Source organism: Glandiceps talaboti, chromosome 10 (assembly GCF_964340395.1).
Source record: "Glandiceps talaboti chromosome 10, keGlaTala1.1, whole genome shotgun sequence".
NCBI lineage: Eukaryota > Metazoa > Hemichordata > Enteropneusta > Spengelidae > Glandiceps > Glandiceps talaboti.
Window position 1 is genome coordinate 12,045,001 of NC_135558.1, and position 11,130 is coordinate 12,056,130.

At 34.6% G+C, this 11,130-nt stretch overlaps 2 protein-coding genes across 2 annotated transcripts in view; one reads left to right on the forward strand and one right to left on the reverse strand.

Annotated features, from left to right (window-relative positions):
* LOC144441083 (vesicle-associated membrane protein 4-like) overlaps window positions 1–1,080 on the reverse strand; it is a 7,500-nt gene extending 6,420 nt beyond the window's left edge. The window contains exon 1 of the mRNA XM_078130613.1: window positions 751–1,080. Coding sequence (XP_077986739.1) covers window positions 751–816 — 66 coding nt within the window. The 5' untranslated portion in view covers window positions 817–1,080. The remainder of the gene's footprint in view (window positions 1–750) is intronic.
* A 780-nt stretch (window positions 1,081–1,860) lies between these two features.
* On the forward strand, window positions 1,861–7,880 carry LOC144441379 (sialidase-1-like). The gene is made up of 6 exons (XM_078130943.1): window positions 1,861–1,982; window positions 3,014–3,200; window positions 3,309–3,571; window positions 4,679–4,879; window positions 5,771–5,990; window positions 7,055–7,880. Exons 1-6 carry the CDS (start codon window positions 1,914–1,916, stop codon window positions 7,264–7,266), a joined length of 1,152 nt encoding a protein of 383 aa, XP_077987069.1. The 5' UTR covers window positions 1,861–1,913; the 3' UTR covers window positions 7,267–7,880.
* The last annotated feature ends 3,250 nt before the right edge of the window (window positions 7,881–11,130 follow it).

The window sequence follows — 11,130 nt, forward strand, 5'->3', positions numbered from 1 at the left end:
AAAAATAAACTAGTTTCATATGAGATGTGATTTACATTCTTGTTTGGATAGTCCACTTATATCTGAATTGAATTGAATTGAATTGAATTGAATTGAATTGAAATTTATTTCACCAGAACTTATACAGTTTATACAGATATTGAATAGATATATAGAAATGAAAGAGAGAGAAAAAATACAACGTCTAGGGACAAAATAAAATTCTGGTGAGGACCAAGGACAGTAGTTCTTTCTGAACTAATCGAGGTCCAAGGCCCTGACTGACATGCTTAGTATAATGTATTGCTGGTTACACTGTTATAAAAATAAATATATACATAACAAATGTTCTTTATATACACACACGCATCACACTCAGTCATAGAAAAAACAAAACAAACCAATCATACATTCATACACATACTAAATATCTCCTGCCTCTTATCATGCCATTCATGAGAAATGATACTAGATTGATGATGTCGATGTATGATGTCCAGTCAAGCCTCAAGGTTTCATACACACATGCCCTCTTAGGTGACACCTTTACTCAAAATACATCTACACTTTACATGAAGATGTCTTTCAGTCATCTGGTATTTTATTGCACTGCTGACTGAAGAAATTATCTTTCGTTGACAATTCTACATTTCTACACAGCGATTCAATGAAACTATTCTACAAACGTGAAAATTCATGTGATGATGCTAGCACATTTGTTGCATGGAGATTACTTCAACGCTCCTGTTAGTAGTAATAATGTATTCTTACCCTTTCTGTAGGCCTGGATCCGTACAAATCTTCATCTTGAAGGTGGCGTTTAAACTTAGGAGGCATGGTGACTGACAATGATACACTTGTGACAAGATTGTGACTGAGATTGAGAAATTATACAGTTACACAGGTGTAGGTATACACGTCACTGCTCCTCCACGAGTATTTTCTGTGTCATACAGTTTACGAAAACGTCATTCAGTTTTTACACTAACGTAAAAAATACAACATTCGATATCTCATGCGAGCAGTTCCAAAAACATCAAATAAAAAATAGCGGAAGTGGTATTCTAAGCATGACAATACAATATCACCAACCCTTTTCTTGGCTCATGACCCTTTGTTTTGGTTAGGTTAAATGCCCTCTATGCTAAAAGAAATAAATTATATGACAGTGTTCTTCTTTTCCTTGATTTTTGTCTAATGTTCACTTTTACAAAATTTATATTCCAAAAACAGACACAGCGAAGGAATGACCTGTGTTTCAAAATTTTTTTATACTGAAGGCAGGTGCTGGCTGTGATAGCAATTGTTAACCTTTGACTTCTATAAGATTCGACACAGAGTTACACGGCCTCAAATCGAACATGGCTCTTTACCATATATTACTAGCATTACGTGTCTATTCGATACGTGAGCTTTCTTTCCCTGGTACATTTACACACATGCCATCTCTGTCACATAGAAGAGGAACAGTGATTTCACACACACACATCGCATTTATACAAAACTGAGTAAATAATGAGCCCGCATTTTGCTTTATATTTAGGGACTGTGATCATGAACTGTAGTGTTAACTGTGTGGCCCTGTGCTGTGGGGAAATATTTGGCCTTGTTTATTCAAATTTTATTTGTTGTTTCAAAACAACAAATTCCGCCTAGGTCTCCTATGATTATACCTGTGACAGATGTTTGCAAATGACATCATACTAAAACTCGTACCGGTATATATAATAATAATAATAACAGACAAGTAAATAAACACTGGAGAAAATACACGACAGACACACTAATTTACAGTGACCTTAAATGACCCCTATCGATTTTATCATGTGTTCTTTCTTTTATTCTCCTGAATGCGGGCGTTATCACATGACTTAGTTATCGGTTGGTGTATAAGACGCCTCTCACTGTTTCCTCGCGGCGTAAATTCATGGACTATGTTGTTTGTTTATACACTGTTTATCATTCTTGCTTATTCTACCCCAGGATATTGCACCTTCAAAAATGTTAGTACATTTATTTTAGTAATTTTTTTCACTTTTACAGTTTTCAGTAGGAATGGAAGTTACTGACTTAAATTACTGTATTGTCGTAGTCAAGTTGATAGATTAATAATTGAATACTATTATGCATAAAATTTATTTAAAAAAAACTGTTTTAGTAGACTTATTTCAAAAGATGTCCAATGAGGGCCATCAGACAATGTATACATAGGGGTTCAGTATTCTCTGATGTAGGAGGAAACATGTAGACAATTGTCAAGGTCAATATTAGTGATATTAGTAAACAGTATTGTGGTATGTTTGGGTAGGGTATAGTATGGTATCATTGGTATGATATGGCATGGTATATGGTATATAGAATCCCAGGGGTGGTACCAGTGGCCAGCTCTGATAGGAGTGTGTGGCCAGTGCTTGAAACCCCAGGTTCCATTGTAGACCCATTTTGACCAAAAATCAATACCCCATTTTTTTTTTTTTTTTTTTTTTTAAATAATTTTTTTATTTTCCAAAAATATGTGCTGCCCTTTTGGACAATACCCCATTTTAGTCCATTACAGATTTTTAAAATATGAAAGTTTTCCTTAGGAGGCAACATTTTGGGGCAATTAATGGTAGTTATGATTTGGTAAAGGACATTAATGGACCACATTTTAGACCGAGCAAAATAAAAAATAATACAAAGTGGACCCCATTTTAGACCAAAAGGCTAGGCACCCCAAAGGGCAGCACATATATGTATACTCAAATTCAAATACGGTGACTAGCCCCCACCCCCTCCCCATATGGAATAGTTCAGCATAATAGTGTGGTGTGGTCTAGTCTAGTTTATTTTTAACTCAAAATTATGTGTAAAGTCAAATAATCAAGGATCAGTAATTAGACTTAAAAAAATGGAAGGCTTATATACTTAGAGAAAAGTGAAGTTATTTATTTAATAGCACCAACCTACAATACCCACAGTTACTGCGGCTACAAGGTACTCAGCTGCAGCTAACAATGTATGACGTACAAACGTTATTCTGATCATTTGACAGGTAACGCCCACTGTGATTGAAGAACAGTTATTATGGATCAAAGACCAAGCAGAAGTGTCCCTCTACAGGATACCAATTATTACTTCCACTCCAAGGGGAACCCTGATTGCAGCTTCAGAGGCAAGAAAGTTTAATGGTGGTGATGAAGGTCGCAAATTTTTGGCAATAAGAAGATCTCTAGATGGAGGTATGAAACAGAAAGCATGATTAATACTGCACAAAGGGCTCATGATTACTCTGTGGGTTTTTGTTTATAATAACCAAATAAAATCATTTTCAACAAATTTATCTTCAGGTTATACATGGAAACCACAACAGTTTTTATTAGATGATTTAAAAACTGGAGATGGCTCAAGTTTAGGGGCAATCATGGTGGACGAAGAAAAAGAAATTATCATCATAGTTTATGCTGACTGTGCACATTTAGCATCATGTACTCCAAAAACTACTCATATTTTGAAGAGTTTTGATGATGGTGCTACATGGAGTAAACCAATTAATATATCAACTCAAATAGGAACAACTGAATTTCAACCTGGACCAGGCTATGGAATACAGGTAAGTTGACATCTGAAGCACAAATAGGGTAGAAGAAAAAAAAAATTTTCTAATAGGGTAGAAGATGAAAACCATTTTCTAATAGGGTAGAAGAAAAAAAAAATTTCTAATAGGGTAGAAGATGAAAAACATTTTCTAATAGGGTAGAAGATGAAAACCTTTTCTTCTTGAATGTTCTAAATATCATAATTCAAGGGTCAAATACATTCCATGAGAGTTGTTCGTGCATCAAAATGATTGTAAGTTAAACCGTTTGTTACGTATGGTCAAAAGATGAAGTCATTATAAGAAATTTATATACATATGTTTGTAAGGCTTTTCAGAGCCATCAGGAAATTGTGAATACTTAAAGTTTGGAGTGTTTTAGTGTATGTATATGTTTTTGTTTATGTTCTTGGATCGCTAATTGTTTGGCATATGTATATAGTATTTCGCTATTTATTCCATTATAAAAATGTAACTCCCTTTGCACATGGGCTAGAGGTCTTGAAATGCAAATAAAATCTGAATGTGAAGTTGACGTCTTTCAACATCCACACTTGAGGTTTATATACACCTGAAAGATCTTGAAATGTTGAGGGATTTCAAACACACTGAAAAACTTCAATTTATGAATTCTGCAGAAAACAGCTTCATTGTAATTATGTTTTACAAAAAAAAAAATATGATCATTTCCATCTTCCAATGATGACATTTTTGATGGATTTTTTACCTGTATGTAGAAAATGGTATTGGGGATACTTTTTATCAGATATGCTAGCATGCATTGTTTGGCAAAATATCTGCCTGGATTCGATCTTTTAGTTTTAGGCAAACTTTAACCAGCTTGGCCACAGTACCTAGCATTTTGGCTTCCATATTTCACTTCGTAAACTCATGTTTGAACAGGCCCAGTTCAGATCAGGATTACTGTTTAGGTGTGAAAAACAGTTGTGAGGCAGAACTACAGAAAAAATTTGTCCTGAACAAAAGAACAGTCCTATGTAATTATGGATCTAATGATAAGATAACACTAATGTGATAACCTGGGATTGAATAATGGGCCTTTAAACATTTTGCATATGAATAAATTTATACTAATGAATCTTGTTTCTATATATACAATAGAAACGTTTTGCACCACACAAAGGTCGGTTAATTGTATGCGGTCATTTCACCAATAACAACATTAACAAGTATATATCCAGGGGTATGGCGTGTCTGTTAAGTGATGACCATGGTCAAACATGGAGATATGGTGGCAGTGTTAAATCAATACCATTTAATCAACCAACCAGAAGTACAGATTTCATTCCTAATGAATGTCAGGTGACTATCATGTGATCATTTCTTGTTTATAAATGCATGCATTGATTTATCATTTGTTTTTATAGAAAAAATATGCGCCTCATAAGGGTCGGCTTATTGTATGTGGCCATGGTACAATTAGTGGGGACGGAGTGTTTTGTCTTTTGAGTGATGATCATGGAGATACATGGAGGTATGGGGGTATGATTAAAAGTATTCCGTACAACCAACCCAAGAAAAGTGGAGATTTTGAACCAGATGAGTGTCAGGTGATTAACCTCATAATGTTAACTTTTTCTTTCCACTGAAAGCTTGTTCCTGTGCATTTAGAATCATCAAAGAAATGTGGCTGCTCACCATCTTGTTTTTAAGGAAATTGTCAATTTATCATTTTCCCATAAAGTTAACACAAAGTTTGGTGGCCATTTTGAAATATAACATGGGTAAATTTTGAGATCATTTTGTTGTTTATTATTAAGAATTGTATTGTGATCCCCACATTGTTCTTTTTTTAACTTTTAACTGAGAAAGGACTTTATAAATTTCTTTAACAAAGCAAAGCAAAACAAAGATTCAAGACTTTTATTTCTTTTTTGAATAGTGCATTAATATGAGACTGTGCAATATTAGATAATATAAGAATTCATGAAAAAAAAGAGTGATTTGCATATGTGTTGAAAAATTTGATGATTTTATAGTGAGAGAGGTATGAAAAACCGAGCAAAACTTTGGTAGCAAAAATTGGAAAAATGATAGTGAACGAATAATAGTGAAAAATTACAGTTACATGAACTTTAGTTTTAACTTTATAAACAGACTGATTCGTTTGAGTTTCGTGAGTTTGATTTTGAGAAATCGTGTTCTATTTTGACACTTTTCTAATAATACAAAATATTTTGATCTTCATTTCAGCCCGTTGAACTGCCTGATGGATCTATTATCATCAATGCAAGAAACCAAGGTCGTTATCATTGTAGTTGTCGTGTAATCTCTAAAACTTTTGATGGAGCTGAGTCTTTCTCATTTGATGATCTTTATTTTGATGAAACATTGATTGAACCAGTTTGTGCAGCTAGTATACTTTATCACAATGATGTCTTGTTCTTTAGTAATCCAATGAGTACAAGTGGCCGTAAGTATTTATAAGGATTCAATTCATGATTTTAGAGTCAATAATTTGGACTTTTTGCACTCTATAAATATATGCTGCTGAATTCATTCTCATATAGCCAGAGAAATGCAAAATTTGCCAACCCACCATCTTGAATGGTGCATTATAGGAAATGTGATAAGTCAATTGATGAATCACTACTGTGAAAAATCTGTAACATCGCTTGCAACTATATTGCTTTCATCCTATGTTTTCCCTGAAAAGAGTCAGTAGAGCTAATGATCATGCCAGACTGAAGATATTACCAGAACTGCAAATATTGCAAAAGGTCTTTGCAAGAGCTTAGTTTGCATTGTAAACTGGCTATTTCCACATTTATTCAGGGTTGCTAATTTTAAAATCAGCCAGTCAAATGTGAAAAGTAGGTTGTAATATTTGCAAATGAGACCATGAATCTGCCCACTGATAGAATAAACTTGTATCTAAACAAGTTCCAGAAAAGTAGCCAGCAAAACACTGCAGTGTAGCCGATGGTTTTTACATGCTACCGGCCATTATCTACATCACTGGTCATTCATATATGCCTATGTTACTGTAATAGTTAAAGTCATATTGTTGTCAATTCATATTAGATACGACTCTTGTAATCAAGGCTTTTGTTTTAATACTGAGATTGGCACAAATTCAAACTATTGTTGTTCAATGTGGTAGATTACACAAGTGGGTGATAGCGGTTCCTCTGTTATGCGACTCTAATCACTCTGTAATCAAGATAGTGTAAACATTGGAAGTCCCAGAACAGTACAATGCGAGTTTATGGAACTAGTGTTCAGAGAGCTGCCCTACTGAGACTATAATTAAACCAATATCCATTCAATAGCTTATCACTGTTGTATCAACATGTTGTGATTATACTATTAGTTTGTGTCTATCTGTATATTAAACTGAAGTCTCAATTTTGCAAGTATTATTATTTGCAATGTGTGTTTTCTGTCAGAACAAACGGTGGCAACATTTCTGCTGATTTTCAATCGGTTTTTCTCAAATACCCTTTTCTAAAGTTGTCCTTCTTTGCATTTTTATAGGTGTTAACCTAAACTTACAATGGAGTTACGACAATGGAACTACTTGGGCTGGAAAGTTGGCTATTAACCCAGGTTACAGTGGATATAGTTGTATGACAAGTTTCCAAAACACTCTCAAATATGGAAATGATATTTTTATTCTTTATGAAAGAGGTCATGCTGGTGTTAGTGGTATGGACTCTTTATCGCTGGTCAGAGTACGATTGTATTAGTTTACACTGTACTTGTAATGATAGAACAGAACCTCAAGACGTGCACTGAGTGCAAGTGTGATGTACGCAGGGTATTCGCACAAGTGCTTGCTGTGTTCTCTGTGGCCGTACTTTTGTGAGGGTAGCAAGTGAAAGTGACTAAGTATGAGTATAAATGCCCAAGATCTGATTAAAATCTGATTTGGTGAAAGTGGCTAGATGTCTTTGTTTACCTCTATTTCCATCGTTTTGTGTCATTTGTTTTTTTCTGGGCTAATCATCGCCTTCCCACATCTGACCCTGTGTAATAGTAATAGAAAATCCTGTTTGAACTCACGCTTTTGAGTAGCCAATCAGGTTGAGTGTTTTGTTGGCAGCTGCACACACTGAAGAAATTAAACAAACAAACAAAAAAAAGTACACATGGAGGATTGCGTTGACGGCATAACATGACCTGTCAGTGGTAGTACCCTCTCTCCAAACGATTTTCAAAGAAGCGTGCTGATTGGTTGAAGAAACCATTCAAGATCCTTGAAAATCAAACAAGATATTCTATTACACAGGGTCAGATGAGGGAAGGTGGCGATCACCCAGAACAAAACAAATGTCACAACATGATGAAAATAGAGGTAAATAAAGACATCTAGCCACATTTCACCACAAAGACCCCATGAGTACCCACACTGGCACTCACACAGCACAGGGTTCTGTTATCGTTAAATACACTGATGTGTGTTTATCTGAGACAGGAAATTTCTGTAAAACTTGAATCATACAGTGTGATCACGCACTTTCATATACAAAAACGACCATGCAGTCATTGGCATAACATTTGCATACAGGTATGTAATTGTAATTGATTTTTGTACCAACTCACTCTCTTAATGTTTCACTATTAAATTGCAACGACTTTTGCAATGTATTTTTTAAACATGAAAATACCACTAGTATGCATGTGCACTGGTGCAAGTAATCACTGGTACATATGTAGTACTAAAGATTTTAAGCTACCTCATTCATATTCAGGTATTGATAATTTGAAGAAAAAAAGTATTCTGCAATTTACTGTGTTTGAAGCTATCTCAGTGACAACTCTTTGTGTAATTTGATAACCCGTACTTAACTGCAGTTATTTTTTTTATGTACATAGATCTCAGTATGACAATGCATTATTTTGATAAAAATTCACTTTTGATATATGGTTTGGTAGTGATGACTGTGATTTTTCGTATGGCTGCCATATACAAATTTTGTCAAAGACAGATACAAGCAGTACATGCCAACCATTCATGTGCAGTGTGATCCATCAGTTTAAAGCTGCACTAGCTGCAACTGAACATATTTTGTGAAAATGGTTTGTTAGATACAATAACTTACTTATAATATCATACACCCTGAATAGTATTGAATCATCTATAAGTGAACATATTTTTTGTAGCTGTAGACTTGATAAATCATATCAAATTGATTTTTAGGTCCATACCCAAAATCAGCGCCCTCAACGGCAATCACGATTAAACCTGTTATTACAGTACTAACGGATAAGATCAACCACTGATTAACATGTGCAATGATCACATGATATTTTAACACTTTTCAGTGAATAGATTGTGGTTGTCTAATCGAAAAACTATACTACAGTTACAAACTAGTGCAGTGTTAACATGGCAACAGAATCAAAACCAAGCTTTCGTTCAAATTTAAACTTGTCACACTAAACCACCTATGGATAATATTGACCACTAATTAAAAGATACAATGACTTTTTATAAGTGTTGCACCAAGTGCAGCTTTAAATCCACTATTCTCTTTACGGCAGCACTTAAACACACACCTCCTTGCAAAGGACTACATTATCTTAGGCTAGAAAATATATACTCTGACTTGGGAGAATGGAATATATTAGGTAAAAATATGATTTGCTCACTATCATCAGGGCAAGAGTGTAGAATAGTAGACTTATTGTACAATAGATATATAAAATATATGATACTATGTCATTAGACCAAAAATGTAGAACTGTGGACAATTGTACAATATGCACAATTGTAAAATATACCTCAGGGACAAACTTTCCTGAAAATATGTGAAGGCCCAGACTAGCTGTAAGCTATTTCCTGACTCCCCATTTACCCACTGTTATACTTATTTGGGAAATAAACTGATTATATAGATGTAAATCAAAGATCTTCAATTCTCACCAAACTTTGCCATATGAAGGTTTATTTCTGGCCCTTTGAAATATTGAATAGAAATTTAGGTTCTATCGTCTTGTTTCCAAGGAAACTGACAATCTTTTATTCGCCCATAGAGTTAACACAGTATATGGTGGCCATATTTGATTTTAAAATGACTAAATGTTGATATGATTTTGACATCTATTTCAAAAGATATATACAGTGACCCAAATCATTTTTTTTATAAACTTAAGCTGAGAATAGGTTGCAGTTGAAGAAAGTAACACCAAAAGTCAGAGAGTTCATTTACGAGGAAATTCTATGTGAGCTAGGACACTAGGGTTAGGGCTGTGTTAAGGATATGTATAGACTCCATAGCAATAACCTTTGTAAAATCTGCTAGCTGTGATGAAAATGATTCAGCTGGGTGAAGAAAGAAAAATATTGAGAAATATTACAAATATACATGGACAAGTTTATTGTTTTTTATCTGCAAAATCAATGACATGACAATAGATATGCTTTATATGTTGAATATTAACCAGAAAATAAATTTGGTATATTCAGTTCAAAGTGGATTATCATTTGTTATGAACAGGAAACAACCTGAGTTTGTTTCTGGGTGAAAATTTGGGTGAAAATACTTGCATAAATCCGTGCTGTAAATATTTAGGCCTGTGAGTGAATTCACTATATGTACAATAAAAACTCGCATTTTAAATGAAATAGCATGTGTCGGTTTTATTCATTCACTTACATATGACATGTAGCTTGTATCGATCAAAACTTATACGGAAGTGACGTACGGGCCTTGATAGGCAATTTCCGCTAAACGTATTGTCGACTATTTGTATTGTTATACAATGACAATGACAATATCAATATCAATAGTTTGGCTTTTGAAATGACTCTTCGGGTTTTCAGTGTTGGTAAGTCCAGTTTTGTAACTAACAAGGTCTGTGGCACTACTTGTGTGGCTGAAATCCTGATAGATGAATTCTCCTTGTAGCCCTGCATTGAATCTTTTCAAGTTCGATAAGGTCTGTTGATGTGGATCCCGAACAGATGAAAACAAACAGAAAATTGTGGCAACAAAAGTAAGTGTTCAACATTGACGTAAAAATAATCCGGATATCTCAATGTGGCTGATGTGGATCCCAAACTGATGAGGTATATTCCATATTTGGACGTACAGTACCTCTGCAGCAGCAAGTGTGAACAGTGACAAGACAACTTCTAATGTTATGGTATAATAGAAAAGCAGATAATTTGTAAGCTTTAGCTGAGACTGAGGGTTGTTGTGTTTACAGTACCCCAAATGAAGGTTTTCAGTCAGATTCACTCCAAGGTATTTCACTCTGGATACACATTAGATGGATTGATTGTGTAGTTGGTTGTTAGCTAATACCGGTCTCCTTTTTACTTTCCGTAAGGAAGGTGGTAATATACCGATGAAGTCTGTCTCTGTGTGTGTGTGTGTGTGTGTGTGTGTGAGTGTGTGTGAGTGTGTGTATCATGATTTCCGAAAGAATGGCTGCATCAATTCAAACGAAATTTCATAGACATGTTCCGTAGGGTAATGGACAGAACTGATTAGGTTTTAGTAATAATCCGATGAATATTAATGACCAATTTGAGTAATTAATCCGATAATCGATCAAACAAGTATAAAGTTGGCGTCAGATTCAGATTCAGGTAGCATTATATT